The 23,395-nt window shown below is 40.6% G+C and overlaps 1 protein-coding gene across 2 annotated transcripts in view; it reads right to left on the bottom strand.

Moving 5' to 3' along the window:
* Positions 1-4,950, bottom strand: part of LOC311059742 (uncharacterized protein) — a 37,292-nt gene extending 32,342 nt beyond the window's left edge. For both annotated transcript variants that reach the window (XM_084077780.1, XM_084077781.1), the window contains exons 1-7: positions 4,903-4,950; positions 4,586-4,664; positions 3,746-3,805; positions 2,722-2,862; positions 2,078-2,186; positions 337-432; positions 190-218 (exon numbers count right to left, since the gene is read on the bottom strand). In XM_084077780.1, the coding sequence (XP_083933906.1) occupies positions 190-218; positions 337-432; positions 2,078-2,186; positions 2,722-2,862; positions 3,746-3,805; positions 4,586-4,664; positions 4,903-4,933 (545 nt within the window). In that variant the 5' untranslated portion in view covers positions 4,934-4,950. The remainder of the gene's footprint in view (positions 1-189; positions 219-336; positions 433-2,077; positions 2,187-2,721; positions 2,863-3,745; positions 3,806-4,585; positions 4,665-4,902) is intronic.
* Positions 4,951-23,395: the final 18,445 nt, after the last annotated feature.

Raw genomic sequence — 23,395 nt, 5'->3', positions numbered from 1 at the left:
ATATTCAGATTCAATATTTGCACAAAATGTTCAAGATTTTCAAAAAAAATAGCAGATCTGCAAGCTCATAGCGTGACACAGAGCTTGTATATCTGCAATTTTTGAATAGCCAAATAAATCCTAGAAATGACACAAATGCTTTCCCGGTCTGAATGGGTTAAAACAGGCAAGAGAGAGAAGAAGGCAAACCTTTTTTCGAGAGCATAGCCATCTGGACCCTGTAAGAAAAAATACAGAAGCATTGCTTACTTTTCAGACACAAAACGTACACATACACACTTATAGAACAGCAAAAGTATTTCTGCTTCGTGGTAAAAAAAAGAGAAACATTCTCACGTCTTGAGCGAATATCCTGTCTCTGGCTCGCTGGTACTCCTCCTCTCGCTCCTCTATGGACTTGCTCCGTCTGTCGTCCTTCAACCGCATTCGCATCTGAAAACGTGGAAAAACCAACAAGCCGGTTTTAACCACGTACACCATACGTGGGCAACTGGCGGCCCGGGGGCCACACACGGCCCGCACCTTCACTTAATGCGGCTCGCAGGTTAATATCAGAACACTGATATATTATTTATTTCAGCTGTTACAAATCCACTAACATGCAAACATGACCCGCTTTAATTCCTTCAGTCTATATTAGTAGCTTAATGACTAGTATTACAATTCTATTGTCTTTTTTATGTCCAATGTATTTGTATTTAAGTTCATAAAGTTAACATAGTATAAATAAATGCATTTGAAATTAAATTAAAAAAGATACTTTTCAGCATTCCAATTAAATAGAAAAAAATATCTGGAGTCCAATTCAAAAAATAGCAAAAATAGCAGATCTACAAGCTCAAAAACGCTGCGCTTGTAGATCAGCTATTCTTGCTACTTTTGTGTGAGAGACTGGCGGAAAAAAACTACATATGCAATGTGGCCCTCTGGAGTGAGTGTGGAAATATCGTGGCCCTCTCCATCATCAATGTTGCCCAACCCCCTGCACTACACTGTACATAAGTCACCCGTTTGTTTTGCCTATAATGAAATGTCACCAAGATGACAGTGGTTACCAACTACTAGTCAAACTGTGTCAAATGGCATTCATAAAATCACTGCCCTAAAATGTTGATGTGCTCAAAAGCATAGTAATGCAAACGTGTGTGTGTGTGTGTGTGTGTGTGTGTGTGTGTGTGTGTGTGTGTGTGTGTGTGTGTGTGTGTGTGTGTGTGTGTGTGTGTGTGTGTGTGTGTGTGTGTGTGTGTGTGTTAATAGCTCCTGCACAGGCACATTCCATTATCGAAAAAATGTCTCGTTAAAATTTTCGCATTCATCAAAAACAATGGGCAGCTATTGGTTTCGATGAAGAACGCTGACGATGCTTATATATGCACCCCACCCACACATTATGTTGTGTGGCTTGTTATAAAAGACAGCAAAACGTTCAGGTATCTCGTCCAAAGCTTGCCAACCCCACCAACTCCACTGTAAACAGGTGCATATACTTGGCAATTAGTGTTAAGGGACTAATTAAAACGTTTGACACGTTTGTCCCAAAATAGGGACACCAGGGTTAATCTGGTTAACGTGCATTCTTTTATGAAATCGTGGTATTATCAAACATAAACATCAAACATATCATTAAGATCTGAAGCCGATTCGACAAATGTCTTCTAAATCCCAACAGTATTCCGAAAAAAACGTATGTTTCTATATCAGTGGTGCTCAAACTTTTTCAGGTCAAGGACCCCCAAAATTATATGTATTTGGCCGCCGACCCCCATCTCAAAATATGTTGTTCCAGGGACCCCCCAGAAGCAAAGATTCGAGTTAAAAATGTTCGCTTTAAAACGATATATAGTCAACAGATTTGCACACATCTTCACGATTTTTCAAAAATAGCAGATCTACAAGCTCATAGCGCAGCATTCGGTGCCGCGCTATGAGCTTGTATATCTGCTATTTTTGAATAGCCCAAAGTATAAAATAATGGTTTAAGTGGTTACAAAGAAATCCAACCCAGGCTGTGTGTCCATAACTTCAACTTAACGCTAGTGGATCTGATCTAACAACTTGAAAAGGGGTAAACCGTTACCATGTTGTCATCTTTGTCCGAGCTGGAGTTGTCCCTTTTGAGAATGAACCGCTTCTGGAAGTCGTCCGTCTTGACGTCTTTGATGTGTTCTGAGAACTTCTGATCAGGTCTGCAGAGAGGGGCAAGGAGGAGGAGGAGAGGAGGGCGGTGGGGGGAAAGGAACAAAATGAAAAACCTGGAGCACTCATGAGGGGGCGTGCTTCAAGAAAACCCGAGATGTTTACACCAACCTCTTTACGTCTTATAAGCCCGACGTAGGCCTACCCTCACCCTCTGAGCCGCCTCCCTCCCAACCTCCCCCCCACACACTCCGCGATATTGAAAAATGCAGATAATTAGGTTTTCCCCCCAAAAAACTCATTTCGGGGCGGACCGCACAGGAAAATCTGTTTTGCCCCCGTATTGAAGATACAGAGTCAGTAATTTCTGCAAGCCTAAGCCGTTTGAATTAAAGCAGGGCCCCGAGAAAATTCAATTCTTGGGGACGCGGAGAGAGAGAGAGGATTGGAGGGCTCTGTGAAGAGTGTGAGGGTGAGAGAGTGTGTGTGTGTGTGTGTGTGTGTGTGTGTGTGTGTGTGTGTGTGTGTGTGTGTGTGTGTGTGTGTGTGTGTGTGTGTGTGTGTGTAAGCAAAGAGATTACTCACATTCTTGTATTGCTAGTTTTGTTGATGATTACAGATTTCCCGGTTGGATCGACGTTGTGGTCTAGGCCAAAGTAGGCAGCCACGTGGTGCAGCAGCATTCTGTGGTATGAGGTCATCGGGGGGAACTTTCTCTTCTGGCTTCTGTGGGGGGGGGGGGGGGGGGGGCGTTAAAAGGGACGGAGGGAGGGAGGGAGGGAGGGAGAGAGAGAGAGGGGGGGGGGGGGCGGGGGGGTGAGGGATGAAGAGTGAGAGGGACAGAGTGAGAGAGAGAGAGAGGGCAGAGGAAACAAATCAATAATTCAGCGGGGACCAAGGGGGGACAATTAGAAACACGTTTTTTTTTTTTTTTTTTAAACAGCGCTGCTTCCAACATAGCCCGGAGTCAAATCTCATTAGCGCTCCCCGGGGCGACGTGCGGAACCGTCAATGGGTGGAAATTATGCGGACTTTAATAGAAATGACAAGGAACGGGGCTTATTGGCTTGAAACGTAAACCCAAAAGCATTAACCCGTTAAGGCCCGGGAAGGCATCCGTGTCATTCTTTTTTTTTGTATTTCTTTGGGCTATTCAAAAATAGCAGATCTACAAGCTCGTCGTAGTGCAGAGTGCCGCGCTATGAGCTATTTTTGAAAAAATCTTGAAAATTTGTGGAAATCGTTGAATATATATATTTTTAAAGCAAACATTTTTAACTCAAATCTTTGCTTCTTGGAGATACTACAAATGTCTTCTAAATCCTAACTGTTTTTTTTTATTTGAGTTGCTATATACATCAGTGGTTCTCAAACTTTCCCCCCCCCATCTGAAAATATTTTGTTCCAGGGACCCCCAGAAGCAAAGATTTGAGTGAAAAATGTGTGTGTGTGTGTGTGTGTGTGTGTGTGTGTGTGTGTGTGTGTGTGTGTGTGTGTGTGTGTGTGTGTGTGTCTATTTTTGAATAGCCCAAAGAAATCTAAAAATGACGCACGGACGCGTTTCCCGGTCTCAATGGGTTAAGTGGGCCAAAGGGAGCGTGGCACTCACTCGTTATTACTGATAAAGTCGAGGATGTCCTGTTCCAACTTCAGCAGCATCATTCTGTCCCTGTGAATGTTAAAGGCACGGCAACAACAACAACAAAAAAAAGAACAGCAATTAGGAAATCTTCATGGCAATGTCAAGTGTTGAAAATGTAACCTTTTGGAGAGCAGGTCTTTTTCTTTTTTCTCATGCTTAAAATCGTCAGTGGAAGATAACAGCTGGCAAAACGCCTCTGGAAGTGGCTGCCGCGTCAACGCTAAGGGTTGTCATCACTCTCTCAACATGATTTGTGTGCATGGGGATCTCATCTTAAACAAGCTAAGTGCTTAATGAGCTATCCAGTTTAGTAGACCTTGTATTGCGAATTTGTACTTCCATGTACTGTTATGTACTGTCATGTACTGTTCTCATGTCTTACTAAATAAAGTACATCAATCAATCAATCATGACAGTGACATTTTAGCTGATGATTAATTGACGCATAAATAATTGCGAGTAATAATTTAATTGTGTTTTTTTTTGGCATTAAACGTTGGAATATCTAAATAAAAATGACATTTCTATTTGGCTTTTAGGCTTTGCAAAAACGGGGGGCCAAAACAGGCCATGATTTTAATACATTTATACTTTCAAGCATTTTTCTTTTAATTGCGGAAATAGCACATCTACAAGCTCACAACACGTGAGCTTGTAGATCGGCTATTTTCACTAATTTTCCCCAACACGTCAATTCATACAGATGAATGGAAACGATTCCCGACGATTATGCAGAAATATCTTGAATGATCCCGATCAGGTGCTAATGCAATTAATAACTGTGACAGGTCTAACGTCTCAACACACCTGGGGTTGTTCTTCAGGGTGTTTACTAGGAACTCGTGGAGATCGATCCCAGTGGAGTCTGTGTATTCCTGACTGGAATCTGATGAGGACAAACAAACAAAAGGACAAGGTAAAACAAACAGACACACAACAGGGACCGTTTAGTCTTTCACGTCTAAACCAATTAAACCTCATATTATTTGATACCCTGCATTTTTCCCCCTTATTTTAACTCATTGAGTGCCATTAACGTGTTTCACGTGTTTTTACCGCTATGGCGCTGGGTGCCATTAACGTGTTTGACATGTTTTTGAAAAATTAGCATTAATAGAACTCACCTCTGATGGAAGCTGAGGTTCCACTGGCCATCCTGTCTACAGCTGTTGTTTGAACTGTAAAACAGTAACATACAGTAAGTCACAATAATCTGCTGTTATTATAGTTTTGTTGTCATTACTGTTATATCACACATTTGACAATATAATGAATACTATTTGACCAGTGGTTCTCAAAGTGGGGTCCAGGGACCCTCTGGGTTCCTTGAGAGGTTCTAAATGGACCCTTACAGTTCTGTAACTCTGAGAGTGTATGCTAATGGAACCAAATGGACCCTTGTGGGTCCATTTGGTTCCATTTTTACACTCTCAGGGTTATAGGGGTCCTTAAATTTAAACGTTTGATAACACATTGCTTCTCAAACTTGTTTTGTCTCAGGACAACCCTGTAAATAACTTTTTCATCCACGGCACCCCTGAATTACATTGTTACTTTAGATCACCTTACTGTACATTTATGTGATATTACAGTACGTAAATAAAGTAGGCAAATATGTAAATCTTTCCCCCTAAGATACAGTATGTCACGAGGTGAACTTGAGATATTAGGACAAATTGTAAATGACTTTATTCAACCTTGTTTAACCACTTGAACCCCAGCATCCCTATTCTGGATGGAACATTCACCAAAAATAACCGATCTACAAGCTCACAACACGTCCCACTCCCAACGGGACACGTTGTGAGCTTGTAGATCGGCTATTTTTGGCGAAGAGATTTGATGTAGATCAAAAAAGAATGTACAAAGTACAGTTTTACAAAGTATAGAGCAGTGTTAGGCAACAGCTGACCTGTGGGCCCGTGTATCATTACTTTACAATATCTGATAGTCCACATATGCTAGTGATTGTCAAAGTGGGGTGACCCCCAGGGGTCATTGAAGGGCTTCCAGGGGGTCCCCAGCTAAATTGTAGTTTGTAACTAAATGGACCCTTAAAAGGTCTGTACCTCCGTCTCAGAGAGAGACACTCTCAGAGTTATGGGGGTCTGTTGCCTAAACTTGCACCAAACTGTAGATCCTTTTAATTAAAACGTTTGAGAGGCATTCTACTATCATATCAAAATAGACAATCTACACCCACCGTAAGAATGTTTTTATCAATGTTAGGAGTGCTTCACAGGCATGTGTTTCATAAAGTCTCTCTCCATATCTAAATAAAGACCTTAGAGCTCCTATTCAATGAATGAGCTTGTTTATCTCTGTTCAAAAGGGAGTCTGTCTGTCTGTCTCCCAGGTGTTCTTTTTGTACTTAATCCATTAAGACTGGGAATGCATCTGTGTCATTTTAAGATTTATTTGGTTATTCAAAAATAGCAGATATAGAAGCTCATAGCGCAGCACCGAGTGCCGCGCTATGAGCTTAGATCTTCAATATATTGCAAAATATCTGAAGATTTGTGCAAATCTTTCAATATATATATATATATATGTTTTAAAGCAAACATTTTTAACTCCGATCTGTGCTTCTGGGGGTCCCTGGAACAACATATTTTAAGATGGGGGTCCGTGGCCAAGAACATATCTATTTCGGGGTCCTTGACATGGAAAAGTTGGAGCAACACTGCATATAGCAACATACTGTTAGGATTTAGAAAACATTTTTAGATATGTATTTGGCCGCGGACCCCCATCTCAAAATGTTTTGTTCCAGGGACCCCCCAGAAACAAAGATTTGAGTTACAAATGTTCACTTTAAAGATATATATATATATATTCAGATATTCAGAATATTTGCACACATTTTCAAGATCTTTCAAAAAATAGCAGATCTACAAGCTCATAGCGCTGCACTCTGCACTATGAGCTTGTAGATCTGCTATTTTTGAATAGCCAAATATACTACAATGACACAGATGTGTTCCTGGATTGAATGGGTTAATTAGCTAAACATCATTCATTGGTGTGTCCTTCACAAAATGATTACCGCAAGTATTTCTATCTGTACCTTTGATTAGAAATACTCTGTTACAAGTAAAAGTCTGGTAATCAAAATGTACTTAAGTAAAAGTACAAAAGTATTTGCATCAAAATATAAGTAATAAATACGTTCAAAATGTATAAAAAGATTATAACAAATATTTTGAAAATATCACAAGCTCACAATGCGTCATGATGCGACGCATTGTGAGCTTGTAGATCGGATATTTTCAAAAGGCCGAAACGTATTAAGGCTGAAGTGGTTAATGTATGTTTTGTGATAATAATCTAAATCAGCAAAGTAACTAGTTACTAAAGTTGTCAAATAATTGTAGTGGAGTAAAAGTACAATATATGCCTCTGAGATGTAGTGAAGTAAAAGTATTGGAAATGGGAAATACTCTAGTAAGGTAAAAAAAAAAAAAGTGTACTTAAGTACAGTACTTGAGTAAATGTACTTAGTTACTTTACACCACTGCCAAGCTGGCCCGTTTGGAATCAGCTGACGCGCTTGTCGTGTGTGTGTCATCACTGAGCGTGTAACTTCCTCAAACAAAACTGGCCTGTTGGGCTGCAGTTAGTTTGTTGTCACTATGTATCAGTGCTGGTATGTCTTCTATCTTGTTGTTTAGTGAGCAGTCTGCAGTGCCTATAGTATGTTCTGGTCATGAACTTGACCGTTTGTTTTATGTTGTTTTAGTCCCTGTGTCCCTCTCCCTCAGGTTGTCTGTCTACCCCTGGCTGTGTGTGTGTGACTGGACCACGCAGAGAAGTGTGTCCGCGGGCATTAACTGTGTGTTTTGCCGTTGAATGTTGCGGTGGGTTTAAATCTGTCTGTCTCTGTTTTGCCTCATTGATCTTAAGCACTATTGAATAGTGGGCTGATACTGCTGCTTGTGTTTCCAGGGCTTGGTGAAGAGGAACACAACGCTGCTGCTTTGCCTGGGTGTAGTTTCACCTCCTGACCGTCAGCCCTGATTTTGGGTTTAATTTTGGTTCTTTTATTATGTTGTGTGAAACCCCCGGTCGCCTACTGTATATCACAGTCTATTACCTGTGATAATAAGAAATGTATTTTAATTAGTGCTGTCAAACGATTAAAATGTTTAATTGCGATTAATCTCATGCTTTGGCATAGTTAATCGCGCGATTAATCGCAAATAAGTAATCCGCTTTTATCTGTTCACAATGTACCCTAGAGGTATATTTTATACCCCTATTAACATGGGAGTGGAAAATATGCTTAGCATATACAAAAGTATGTTTATTTATTATTGGAAAAAAATAAAAAAGCCAAAAAAAAACATCATGGTACTGCATTGGCATAAAAATAGGCTGCAGCAGATGGGTATTATGATCTGCTTAATTTACTAATAAGAGTACTGTAGTGTCCACCTTTATGTTTATATATATATATATTTTTACATTAACATTAAATGATGGACCTCATATACAGGATTCTACAAAATAAAACAAACATAAATTGAGCAGAGGATATTGTGGCCTCCCTGTTACACTGTAGCATTTAGCTCCCTGTTTAAAGCAGCTGAAGAAATACATGTAATGCCTAATGAGTTGTGGGGTAACAACAGTAAAGGTACTGTAACATCTACTGTACAATGACCATGGAAATCCACAACACATAACAGCAAAACATAAGGAGCATGCTCACAGACATAGAGAGCTGTGTCCTAAACTACGGATGTAATCCAAATGGAAATATGCATAAAATAATTAATCGAGATTAACATAATGGTGAATTAATTGTGATTAATCAAGTTAACTTTGACAGCCCTAATTATAATTCAATGTATTGTGCCTGCGCCGCACTAATGTATTGTTTCCCACTCTGTTTAGTTCTGGTGCTGAGGCCCCAAGTCAGGACCTGGTGATGCCCACTCCAGTGGTGGTGGAATCCCCTTTTCTTTTGTGTTCTGATTAGAATATTTTACAATGTTCTTTGTGTGTGCTGTGGCTTGGGGTGCCACTGCCCTGGGCTGGTTTGCCAGTTCTCTCTTCCCCTTGGCAAGCCTCAGCATCGACCCATTGTAGAGGTGCAATGTATATTATTGTTGAACCACAGTCATTGTCATACCACTTTTAACCTATTGTTGCAGCATCCACTGTTGCTATTCCCTTTTGTACTTTGAATAAAAGTGAATTATATTATGGTGCCATATCCACATATCTGCCGTATTAAGTATAATAAACTGTGTGAGGAGTTATAATGTGTTCTCAGGTGGTTTACTTTAGATTACTAAAACTATTTCCTACTAGACCATACCCGGTCGACGCATCCGTGGGGGGATATGCGCACATGATCTGGCAACCCGGGAGGCAGTTCGTCCCATAGCTGGGCAGCCCCGTAACCATGGCGACAGTGTTTGACACAAAAACGCTAATAAAAAGCTGAGATTTGATGAAATTGAAAAACGGGCTTCACAGTTGCGTTCAGATGGTAATGGTCAATGGCTGTGTGCAAAATCAGAGCAATTGGTCCAGCCAGTGAGGAGAACCGGGTAGCTTCACTCACGTACTCACGTACTCACCTACGCACCACTACAGACAGAGGTTACTAGAATTATAGTAGGATTATAGTAGGATAGGGCACAATCCCCTAGGTGGCGTAGTTGGCTACCCTAATCATTACCGCCCTGCTACACACACACGCACGCACGCACGCACGCACACACGCACACACGCACACACACACACACACACACACACACACACACAGGTTACCTATCCCTGCCACCACAGGCACATAGCGAAAACAAAAAGTTTCACCCATGGACTGCCCAGGGAACCGCCCCTCACAAAAAGTTATGTGCATTCCCATTGACTCTTATTGATCCTTCTCGTCAAGCTAAGAAGCTAAGTTAGCTCCATTGAATCATGTTGATGTTTTTGAATCAAAAATACTATATATTCAAAAGTTATATTATAACTGATTCCGTCCACCCATCAGTATGTAACTCAGACAGCATCTCACTGGGTTGTGCCTCACAGGCCTCAAGGCCTCGATGTCTGCCTTGTTACCTCATGTCACCAGGCTTTCTGCAGTGTTGTGGAAAGACTAGTTTCTATTTACTGTTCAGAGCTCTGATCCGGTCTAGAGCCCGCCTACTGTATCCTGTCATTTGCGCGCGCGCACACACACACACACACACACACACACACACACACACACACACACACACACACACACACACACACACACACACACACACACACACACACACACACACACACACACACACACAGACACACACACACACACACACACACACAGTACATGCATCACTGTTTCCCTATCCGTTCTACAGACCCAGAGTGGATCATCTCCCTGCAGAGCAAACTGATCCCAGTCTATATTATTCAGTATCACACACTGCCACACCCATCCCAGTGAAACACCTGATATATATTATTTGTCTTCACAAACTGCTTTCAATAGATTTTAAATTTGTATTTAATGAACACATTTTAAAATATTTCATCAGCATCGTCTTAAACTACTATAATGTACAATCATATACAGTTCTATTGTACAATGTAACATGTGTTAGATTATCTGGTACAGTTCTTACCTTTTAATGGGTTCTGTCTGTCAACGGTCCTTGTCTGTAGATTGAGATTTAGTCTAGTTGTTTAGTAGATTAATTTAACTGTAGTCACACAGCATCAGATACACGTTTCCTGTTCAGAAAAAGTGGCAGAGCGAGAGAGAGCGAGAGCGAGAGAGAGAGAGAGAGAGAGAGAGAGAGAGATGGTTAACCACACATGCTGAGCTGATGTTGCAAAGACTCTACAGAACAGGGAAGTTGTCATTGAAAGAGGAAACGTCACATAGAAGGTGATACAGGGACATTAACCCATTAAGACCTGAGGCCTTTTCTACAAATTCCTTCCAAACCAGTAGATATCAAACATTTTCAGCCAACAACCCCCAAAATGATCAAAATGATTCAACATTTTTCAAACATTTTCAAATTTTTCTTGTAGCGCGGCATGAAGCGACACGCTGTGAGCTTGTAGATCTGCTATTTTTTTAGAACCACTGTTCTAAACCATTGTTCTAAATCCTTTTTTGAGAAACGTATGTAGATATACAGCAGTATATAGCTAAAATCTAAAATGAAACGAATGCTTTCCCGGTTTTAATAGATTAAGTTGGATATTATTAAGACATTAAGATGGAGAGGCCTTTTATGCTAGCAGCAGAAAGCATAAACACAATTATGAGAACAGTTCATGAAGCTACATTCCATAAGTGTTATGCTGTTGTCTTTCTCCTGATTAGAGAGAGATAATTACAACAATGTCTGAAATACAATAGAGACACATCTTGTCCTAATCAGTGCTCTGTCTTCTTCAAATAACTTTATTGACATTGTCAACCAGTAGGTGTCCTACCAGACACCAAGGTCTAAATGTCTCAATAGAAGAGTAGAGAGACCACCTCCAACCACTGTAAATGTACAAGTTATACTGTATATTAACATACTCTCTACATGTTGGTTTAAACATTTCCCAGTATGGAATAAACACATATTGATCAAATCAACACTTCATACATGATTCTGATCACTTGTACATTCAGTGTACCATCCTACTTTATTTACATTTAATAAAACAGTGACATATAAGTAAGTCACAATAATCTGCTGATGTCATTACTGTTACTAGACCATACCCGGTCGACGCATCCGTGGGGGGATATACGCACATGATCTGGCAACCCGGGAGGCGACATTGTTTGACACATAAACGCTAATAAGAAGCTGAGATTTGATGATATTGAAAAACGGGCTTCAAAGTTAAGTTCAGATGGTAATGGTCAATGGCTGTGTGCAAAATCAGAGCAATTGCTCCAGCCACTGAGGAGAACCGGTAGTGACAAACGGTGGTGACACCACTACAAACGGGGACACAGAGGTTACTAGAATTATAGTAGGATATCACATATTAGACAATATAATGAATACTATTAGACCAGTGGTTCTTAAAGTGGGGTCCAGGGACCCTCTGGGTTCCTTAAGGGGCTTCCAAATGGACCCTTACAGATATTTAACACTGGTAACCAAATGGACCCTTGTGTGTGTGTGTGTGTGTGTGTGTGTGTGTGTGTGTGTGTGTGTGTGTGTGTGTGTGTGCGTGCGTGCGTGCGTGCGTGCGTGCGTGCGTGCGTGCGTGCGTGCGTGCGTGCGTGCGTGCGTGCGTGCGTGCGTGCAACATTAAAAAAGCACTATCCCTGTAAAAAAGAATCCCCACTACACCACTGGTTGTGATATAGAACTGTACAGGGACTTCATAGATGTGATAATTCTTAGAACTTAACCCTTCCATGACATTTAAACATATGTTAATAATACTTTCATTCTCATCTCCTTCCATGTTGCTCAAGAAGCTCAAGAGGTTTAAGAATACCAACATGAATGTCAGCTCATTATAATAAACCTAACAGCCTTATATAGATGACACAATATGTTTACCCAGGTCTGGGGTGTGGAAACTAAACTAGGCCTACTTCAAATTACAGGTAGAGAATCAAAATACAACGTATATCATAATTTATAAACTACACATTTGCTTGACATACAGTAGGGCCTATGCCCCAAAGCTCAGATGTACAAATAAACTGTGTGTGTGTGTGTGTGTGTGTGTGTGTGTGTGTGTGTGTGTGTGTGTGCGTGCGTGCGTGCGTGCGTGCGTGCGTGCGTGCGTGCGTGCGTGCGTGCGTGCGTGCGTGTGTGACGTCATTGAAATAGTGCTGCCCTGTGAAAATCCCCACTACACCACTGGTTGTGATATAGAATCATAAATGATTATAATACACCAATCAGATTAATCACATTTGATACAAGTAGACAATACGTCAAAGTGGTTACATTTAGAACAGAAATTAGACCTTCCTTGATATATACACATATTATTTAATATTTTCACTGTTTTATCATTTTTAATCCAGCACTTATCTTTTACTGTTTTTTTTTTTTTCTTAATAAAGTTGGTTCCTTCCTTTTCTTTAAGTGAAGTGCTTTGGGTACTATATAAATCTGAGCTATCTATTATTATTATTACTGTCATCTCCTTCCATATTGCTTAAGAATCTCAAGAAGTTTATCAATAGCAATATGAATGGCAGCTTATTATAATTAATGTAATAGCATGTGTGTTGTATTTGTGTAGATAATAAAATGTGTTTACCCTAGGCCTGGGGTGTGGAAACTAAACTACTTATAATATTCATAAAATGTATCATATTTATAATGTACACATTTGCTTGTAACAAACAGTGTAGGAGACAATTCTTTAGTTTATATTCAATAATAATATTGTATTTATTTATTGTCCTTCTTGTAATGCCTTGATGTCATATTCGACCATAGGCCTGATGATGCCTATTATTTTGTTATTAACCTGCTGTAGTCTAGGGGATATTTATCATATTATTTTAACAGGCTTAAAAACATTTCTTGCAGGAAAAGAGACAATAGTCTGCTTTACAAGTGGAAAGCCAACTATTAGGAGGATAGGTCCAAAATGCAACAATTACATTGTTTCAACAATCTTGTAAATAACTGTGTGTTCTAGCTTGATTCTGTAGTAGACTACTCCTATTTTGCTTGTGTTTAGATCAACGATGATGCAGCAGTTCCTTTGAACATTGTCTCTCAACTAAATAAATCTGTCCGTGACCGCGTCAATAAAAGCATAGCCTACCCTATCATTTTTTCACGTGCTGCTTGAGCAGTGCTGTGTCCAGTCTAGTTTGTTGTGTGCTCATGTTAAGAGCTTCAGCAACAATCAGCTCACCTCTCAACACCTGCACATTGATTTATTACTGTACACTGGAGCCTGCCAGTCACAATGTGGGACAGTGTCTCAATGTGTGTGATGCCTGAAAGGTAACGGAAATGTGGGACTGTCCCAGTGTGTCCCACGCAAAGGGAGACATCTGGTCTCCCGATAGCGCACACACACAGTAGGCATACTACGGGTCTTCTCGGATCCACTCAGGCATTACACATAATGATGGACAGACCCGAGTTCCGAGGTAATAACGCCGATTCCGACCCGGTACCGAGTGATTATGATAAAACACGGTTCCGACCCGTGCGGGTCTCGGGTCCTGTCGGGTATTTTCGGAATCGGGGGCCCGTGAAGAGCTCTAGCGTGCACTGCCATGAACCCCAGAGAAACACCTGATATATATTATTTGTCAACTCTACACCAGCTGCTTTCAAGAGGCTACATTTGTACTTAAAGAAGACATTTTGAAAGATTTTATCAGCATCATCTTATACTAGTATAATATACAGTCATATACAGTTCTATTGTACAATGTAACACCAATAAACATGTTTGATTTGCTGGTTCCTTACCTGTCAATGAGCTCAGTCTGTCAACGGTCGTTGTCTGTAGATTGAGATGTAGTCTAGTTGTTTTGTAGTTTAACTGTAGTCACATGGCATCATACAAGTTTCATTTCCCTGTTCAGAAAAAGTGTCGGTTTGGGCGGAGAGAGAGAGAGAGAGAGAGAGAGAGAGAGGGTAATCACATGCTGCACTACTGATGTTCAAGTTGTGACAGCACACACACACACACACACACACACACACACACACACACACACACACACGTGCGTGCATATACAGTACGTTACATACGTGTTTTTTTTTCATACATTGTTTTAAAGTTCAGCTTGACTTCAATTCCAAGTATGATGAAAGAGGGTTTGGAATGATTTGGATTTATGTATATGAAATTTAGCTAATAATTATCAAATTAATTATGAATACCTAACTGTTCTATTATTATTATTATTGAAGCCAAACCTTTTGCCAGTAAAGACAAAAGTCAGAGTCATCATTCTCAACAGTATACAGAGATACATCCTTCCAAAACGTGTTAGTGTGGGTACAATTCCAAAATAAGTGCAGCATTGTCTCTGGGTACATTTCACACAATGAACAGTTCACATAGATGTCTTTCTTGAACTTAAGATAATTACTTGTACTGTAGGATAAAACCTATGCAGGATTTTAAACGAAACCTCCCTCACTTTATTGATAAGAACATATTTATATGGAATATTCCAAATCAAGCCATCAACAAATCTGGACCAATACAGTAGGATACTATATAAGGTATACTAATAATATTTTTCTGGAATAAAGCCTGTATGTTACGGTTGGCATTTTTTACAGGTAGGTATAAAGTTCCAAATCAAAGTAGGATTATTTAGGAACTGCTTAATCCCATTAACTTTGAAGGTATTATCAAGAGAAGTAAAATCAAGAAAATTAAGTGTGGTTAAAAATATTAATAATTGCGCTGCAGCCGAATACAATAGACTATTTGACTCTGCGTGTGTGTGTGCCTGTGAATGTGTGTGTCTGACGTCACTAAAATAGAGACTTGTCTGTGAAAAGAATCCCCACTACACCATGGCTGTGATATAGAACTGCACAGAGACTTCATAGATGTGATTACTGTTAGTTCATAGATGATTATCATACCACACCAATCAGGTTGATTATGTTTGATAAGAGTTAACAGCATGTCAAAGACATTACATTTTAGAACTGTGATTAATACTTATATTTACAGTAATATTGTTTTCTACTAAACACATTCACAGTCATCTCCTTTCATGTTGCTCAAGAAGTTTAACAATATGCACATTTATAGCTGTGGAAAAAATAATGAAATCTGCATGCTAATATAATGCTCCCATTTGCAGAATTTATTAGACCTAATACCACCCTTCACACACAGTGATGTGCATTCCCATCGGCTCCCATTGATCCATCTTGTATATGTATATATATTATTTTCGTATGAATCGTGTTTGCAAACACTGTACCTATTTCTTATTTATTTCCTTTTGCAAACTGAGCCAGGGGAAGGGCTCGATAAGCATTATGCTTCTCCCTGTCCCCTTTTCCAGCTTCTTGGACACTTTATGTACACAAACTTGTGCCTTGGACCTCCTTTTTTCTTGTCATTATGATTTTCACATTTGCATAAATGCACTTGTATATATGTGTCTTTCTGTTGTACAAAAGAGCTGGAAATAAACTGAACTGAACTTGTCAAGCTAAGCTAAGAAGCTAAGTTAGCTTCATTGAATAATGTTGATGTTTTTGAACCAAACATATATATTTTTTTTATTAACAATAGCATTAGCCTACAGCATGATGCAATTTCAAAACTTTAACTGATGCAACTCTGACGGCAGCTCAGATGGACATCCCTCATAATCCTCAAGGCCTCGCTGTCGGCCAGCCTGCCTTGTTTTTCTAACCTTGTGTCACCAGGGATGGCCTGCTGGGCCTCAGCCCAGTGGCCCCAGGATCTCACTGGGCCCCTAACAGTGTACCAGTCAGTCAGTGAGGGGGTATTTTAAAAGCCTGTGCCCACTGCCCAGGGGCCCATTGTCTCATAATGTAACTACGATGGGTGTCACCAGGCTCTTCACAGTACCACAGTACCTGTGGAAAGACTAGTTTCTTTCTATCAGAAAATACCATAAACTACAGTAGAGCCTACAGTATCTACTGTATCTGGTCATTTGCACGCACACGCACACACACACACACACACACACACACACACACACACACACACACACACACACACACACACACACACACACACACACACACACACACACACACACACACACAAACACTGCACCGTTTCTGGATGAACTGATATACTGTATATTATGTCTTCACAAACTGACTTTAGACTTTACATTTGTATTTAATGAATTATAGTATTAAAAGATCATATACAGTTCTATTGTACAATGTAACACCATCAAACGTGTGTTTGATTTTGTGGTTCAGTCCTTACCTGTCAATGAGTTCTGTCTGTCCACACCACCGTCCTTGTCTGTAGATTGAGATTTAGTCTAGTTGTTGTTTGTTATGAACTGTAGTCACACAGCATCAGATACAAGTTTCATTTCCCTGTTCGTGCAGTCTGGGTGGTGAGGGAGAGGGAGAGGGAGAGGGAGAGGGAGAGAGAGAGAGAGAGAGAGAGAGAGAGAGAGAGAGAGAGAGAGAGAGAGAGAGAGAGATCATTGCAAGCTGAAGTGTCACATAGAAGGTGATACAGGGACATTAAGTTGGATATTATTAGGACTTTAAGATGGAGGCCTTTTATGCTAGCAGCAGAAGGCATGAACACAATTATGAGAACAGTTCATAAAGCGCCCATAAATGATCCAGATAGAGAGAGATAATTGCAACAATGTCTGAAATACAATAGAGACACTTACATCTAGTGTCCTAATCAGTGCTCTGTCTGCTTCGCTGTGTACTTACATCTACTGATGCCTCTGGACGGTAGCAGGATAGGTGGGCACTAGGGACATCTGGGCACCTCGGTGTAAAATTGGCTATTTTGTCCAAAATGTAAAAAAATAGAATCTTTGAAAAATGGTCTTAAGTAAAGTAAAGTATACATATTTAGAACATGCTTAAATTGCTGCAAATTGCTACAAAACCTGTTGTTACGACCCCCTTTGTCTAAGGCAAGGGATCATAACATAATCAAAGGAGGACAACAGCTTTTGCACAAATAAGTACATTTATAAACAGAAATAATTAACATACATCATTAGAGAATTTATATAGAATTGGTACAAACTTAAATCAGGCTAAAAAAATGAAAATAAACGAACTAAACAAAAGTAAGATTCCCCAAAAGGATCTTTTATCGCATCATAACTTGAATACAGTCACTGGTTGGGATTAGAGGTTGTTTATGAGAAAGAGGAACCGAGACTCAAAAGTGTTGTTTCAGTTCCAGACTGAACTTTATAGTGGTGAGCTGTGGCCTGCCAGCCCACCGTTGCCATGGTTACAGAGGGAAGTGAGTCCAGGAGACCGATCCGCAGGGCTGATCAATTCCCCACGTGTGGAATAGTCAAATAATCTACATTACTTACCATTATTCAAATATTTAACATTTTGGACAAAATAGCCAATTTTACATTGATGTGCCCAGATGTCCCTAGTGCCCACCTATCCTGTATCCCTCTGGACACATCTTCAGAAATAACTTTATTGATATTGTGTCCTACCTGACACCAGAGTCTAAATGTCTCAATAGAAGAGTAGAGAGACCTTCAACCACTGTACATGTGCTAGTTACATTAACATACAGTAGTCTCTACAGATTGGTTAAAATATCATTTAATTCATTAGGAATCATAGGTAGAGTAAGTCATATTTCTTTGTTCAAATAAGTGTTTAAAGGCCCTATATTCTCTATATTATAGTAATCATTTCTATAGAGTGTTTGTCCAGCTCTTACACAGCAGACACACACTTACTCCCTTAAATATCTGGGGTCTGCCTGAGGAATGCCCTCCCACAATCATTTCTTTTCATGCAGTGTGAAGTGAACTATTTACACCGAACTGACCACATAGATGCGTGTGTGTGTGCGTGTGTGTGTGTGTGTGTGTGTGTGTGTGTGTGTGTGTGTGTGTGTGTGTGTGTGTGTGTGTGTGTGTGTGTGTGTGTGTGTGTGTGTGTGTCATCACTAAAATAGCGCTGTTAGTTCATACAGTAGATTATTATTATACCGCACCAATCAAGTTGATTACGTTTGATGAAAGTAAACAATATGTCAAAGAGACTACATGTAAAACTGTGATTAAAACTTATCATACTATAATTCTAGTAAGGGCGTAGTGGTGAGTAGGTGAAGCTACCCGGTTCTCCTCAGTGGCTGGAGCAATTGCTCTGATTTTGCACACAGCCATTGACATAGGCGGCGGGTAATGAAGGCTAGGGTAGGCTAAGCCTTCCCAAATGTTATCCTGGAAAAATTTTGAAATTGAGCAAATTATATATAATAAATGTGCGCAGCATTATATATTGTGTGTGCTGTCGCTGCAGCCCCCTGGTGACAATCACGCCTACCCGCCGATCAAAGGAGCACCCTCTCCGCCCCCTCCCTTCAGCAGAAAATAACGTGCATTACTGCGTTCACATCAGCGCAGGCTGCGCAGCACTGCTTGTCACCCTATAACCGAAATAAACTTAATAAAGTAACCAAAAAAGTAACTTTATCCACGGGAAACCCGAAAAAAATCGCGCGCGCGCGCGGGGGGGGGGGGGGGGGGGGAAACGTGTCCCGTACTAGCCTTCCCAAATGTCGGACTCACCCGCCGCCTATGGCCATTGACCATTACCATCTGAACTTAACTGTGAAGCCCGTTTTTCAATTTCACCAAATCTCAGCTTCTTATTAGCGTTTTTGTGTCAAACACTGTCGCCATGGTTACGGGGCTGCCCAGCTATGGGACGAACTGCCTCCCGGGTTGCCAGATCATGTGCGCATATCCCCCCACGGATGCGTCGACCGGGTATGGTCTAGTATTTATAATAGCATTAAATAAGTAGGTCGGGGGGGCTTATTGTCAGTATCAGCCGAGAACACAGGAGTCTATCCCCGTTACAAAGCACTAGAGCTCTGGGAGATGGAATGCTAAGGTGGAGCGCAACACCTACCATCAGCTCCCAGTACTTGCCGCACGACTGACCACACCCTAGCCGTGCTATTCATATACTGAGTTAGTGGTGCCGAGATTGAACCTATGACCTTTTCGTCCAAAGGCCAGAGGTCTACCGACTGAGCTACCTGGACACTATTAATATTATTTTCTATTAAATACATTCACTGTCATGTCCTTCCATGTTGCTCAAGAAGCTAAGTTAGCTCCATTGAATCATGTTGACATTTAACCCAAAAAAAAACATTTATTATCAATAGTTAAGTATTAGCCTACAGTATGATGCAATTTCTACATTTTAACTGATACAACTCTGACGGCAGCTCAGTTGGGCATGCCTCATAATCCTCAAGGCCTCACTGGGCCCATAACAGTGTACCAGCCAGTCACTGAGGGTGTATTTTAAAAGCCTGTGCCCCTGCCCAGGGGCCCATTGTCTCATAATGTAACTACTACGGGTGTCACCATGGCTCTTCACAGTACCACAGTGCCTGTGGAAAGACTAGTTTCTTTCTATCAGAAAATACTAGAAACTACAGTAGAGCCTATCTACTGTATCTGGTCATTTGCACGCACACATACTGTAGATGCTGCACCGTTTCTGGATGAACTGATATACTGTATATTATGTCTTCACAAACTGCTTTCAATAGACTTTATATTTCTATTTAATGAATACATTTTAAAAGATCATATACAGTTCTATTGTACAATGTAACACCATCTAACGTGTGTTTGATTTTCTGGCTCAGTCCTTACCTGTCAATGAGTTCTGATGAGTTTCATTTCCCTGTTCGTGCAGTCTGGGTGGTGGGGGGGAGAGAGAGAGAGAGAGAGAGAGAGAGAGAGAGAGAGAGAGAGAGACATTGTCATGTCAATGTCATTGCAAGCTGAAGTGTCACATAGAAGGTGATACAGGGATATTAAGTTGGATATTATTAGGACTTTAAGATGGAGAGGCCTTTTATGCTAGCAGCAGAAGGCATGAACACAATTATGAGAACAGTTCATAAAGCGCCCATAAATGATCCAGATAGAGAGAGATAATTGCAACAATGTCTGAAATACAATAGAGACACTTACATCTAGTGTCCTAATCAGTGCTCTGTCTGCTTCGCTGTGTACTTACATCTACTGATGCCTCTGGACGGTAACAGGATAGGTGGGCACTAGGGACATCTGGGCACCTCGATGTAAAATTGGCTATTTAGTCCAAAATGTAAAAAAAAAAATTTTTTGAAAAATAAGTAAAGTAAAGTAGCCTATACATGATTAGAACATGCTTAAACATTCGACAATTAAGGTGTAATATTTCTACAATTGCTGCAAATTACAAAACCTGATGTTACGGTCACCTTTGTCTAGTGCAAAGGATCATAACATAATCAAAGGAGGACAACAGCTTTTGCATACCTAAGTACATGTATTAACAGAAATAATTGCATTTACAGAAATTAAATAGAATTGGTACAAACTTAAATCAAGCTAACTAACAGGAAATAAACTAACTAAACAAAAGTAAGATTCCCCTAAAGGATCTTTTAACACATGATAACTTGAATACAGTCAATGGTTGGGATTAGAGGTTGTTTAGGAGAAAGAGGAACCGAGACTCCGCTGCACAAAGTGTTGTTTCAGTTCCAGACTGAATGTCATATAAATGGTAAATGGTGCATGTATATAGCGCTTCTATCCGAGGCGCTTTACATTGATTGTGCCATTAACCCATTCACACACACATTCGTACACCGATGGCAGAGGAAACCATGCAAGGCACCAACCTGCTCATCGGGAGCAATTAGGGGTTCAGCGTCTTGCTCAAGGACACTTCGACACTAACTCTAGGGGAGCGCCACTAACGTCATAGTGGTGAGCTGCGGACCCGGCGTTGCCATGGTTACAGAGGGAAGTGAGTCCAGGCGACCAAGCCGCGGAACTGTTGCCAATATGTTACAGGATAAACACGTGAAACTGATTTTTAGGTGTTAAACGAGGGTGAACACAAAGTGAAGACTTATTTCCATTGTGGTCCTTGGTTTTCAAACAGGCAATACAAACAAAACAAGAAATAATGGGGAAAATGCATACAAAGACACAACGGCGTCAATATGGGCCGTATAATGTATTCACGTGCTGCTTGAGCAGTGCTGTGTCCTGTGTGGTTCAGTCTAGTTTGCTGTGCGCTCATGTTAAGAGATTCAGCAACAATCAGCGCAGCTCTCAACACCTGCGCATTGATTTATTGCTGTACACTGGAGCCTGCCAGTGACAATGTGGGACAGCGTCTCAATTTGTGGGACACCTGAAAAGTCATGGAAATGTGGGACTGTCCAACACAAAGGGGGACATCTGGTGACTCACAGGCCACTTCTGCAGCTCCAACAAGGCATTCAGGAGGATTAGCCTGGGCTTCTGTCTGCTTCAGTCTGTGCACAACCTGTGGAGTTAAAATAACACGTTAACATTCATTTAGCAGCTGGTCGGAGAACACAAACCAGTTGGTTTGGGAATCAGTTACAGAATCCAAGGAGTAAAAAATGTAAAAATAGTCACTACACATTCTAAGAATTCTTCCTTTACACTGGGAGGCAAAAGAAGCAATGCAATACAAAAAATACTGTCATTAAAAAAATATGAATTAAAAAAAGGTGGCCTGTATTCAAAATTGTACTTGATTAAAGTACAAAAGTATTGGCATCAAAATATACTCAAAAGTAAAAGTAATCTTTTTTGGAAAATGTGCAATTTAGGAATAGTCACCGGGACATTCAGCAAACCCAGGCAGATAGCACAGCAAAACTGTTACTTGTCCAGTTCAACTCGCTGTGTAATTGTTCTGCTGTCTTGTCTTGATAAATGCTGTGTAATAATCATTGTTTTATTGTTGAATTGGAAAGTGGTTGTACTCTATTTTATGACATAACGCGCACGTCACTTAACACCTACACTACAGGTCACACAATGGACAACTGATATGCATCTAGGCTCATTCCTATGTTAATTCATGCTGGTGTGACAACCGGCGGTCGGCAGCTTTTGTTAACTTTGTTGAGGTGTGAATTTAAAGTTGTTTTAAATCTATGTGTAATCATACAGGAGTGATCAAATACTCCAATTACACTGTAGACAACGCCACTCTCAATTACAGGGTGAGAGACCCGGAATACTTGGTAAGTGTTCAGTTTGACTGAACAATAAAGGTCAGTTTTGAAGTAAAAAAGTAGTTTTATTCACGATAATGGAGAATCGTACAAAGCATTGGTATATTAAAAACACATGGTCATATCAAATAGATCGCATTAGGGCTAATGAGGCTAGACAGTTCAGTCTGGAATGGATTTGTTGTACTGAGTTAATAATCATTAGTTTAACCCCAATCACATCTATAAAAACACTGCAAACGTAGAAAAGCAAGGAATAATACCAAGCACGCTTGGTCTTGAAACACACTGCAAAAGATCACTGCAAATATACTGGAACCATAAAAGGCATGCACATCACACTATAAGGGCCGTTTCAGACTACGGTTTCGGGTGCGCACTCCAGACCGCTCCGTTTCCGAGTGCGCTTGGCTGGCCCGCATTCACACTGGCCAAGGCTCTAACGCGCCCGAGAACACTTGCATATATACCCCCGATCCTATAGGTGGCGGCATGCACATAATGCTTCGCCAGTGGACACAGACGTCATCAACTATGCGACAATGTTTGTGCTGGTCGCGCATAAATATAGGGTTGCCGCGCCGCCTGGAGAGAGTCAGGAGCGCAGAGCGCACAGCGACGCGAGCGCACAGAAGTCAAGGCACAGACTGCTGTGTTGTTGGCGCGCGTGTTGTTGACAGACAACGGATGCACGCTTATGAGAAACAACACAAATAAAACCTGGTGAAACACTTGTGTGCATTAGCGCAAGATGAGGATACAGGAAACATTCAGTCTAAATGTCCAGTTTGCTAACCTTCACAACTACTACTACTTTTGTATTTGAAACTTTACATTTCTCTAAATATTATAAACTTTCACGACAGCTTAAGTACA

Source organism: Gymnoscopelus microlampas (genome assembly GCF_963454915.1).
Source record: "Gymnoscopelus microlampas genome assembly, chromosome: 14".
NCBI classification, from domain to species: domain Eukaryota; kingdom Metazoa; phylum Chordata; class Actinopteri; order Myctophiformes; family Myctophidae; genus Gymnoscopelus; species Gymnoscopelus microlampas.
This window is presented reverse-complemented; position numbering and strand designations above follow the sequence as displayed.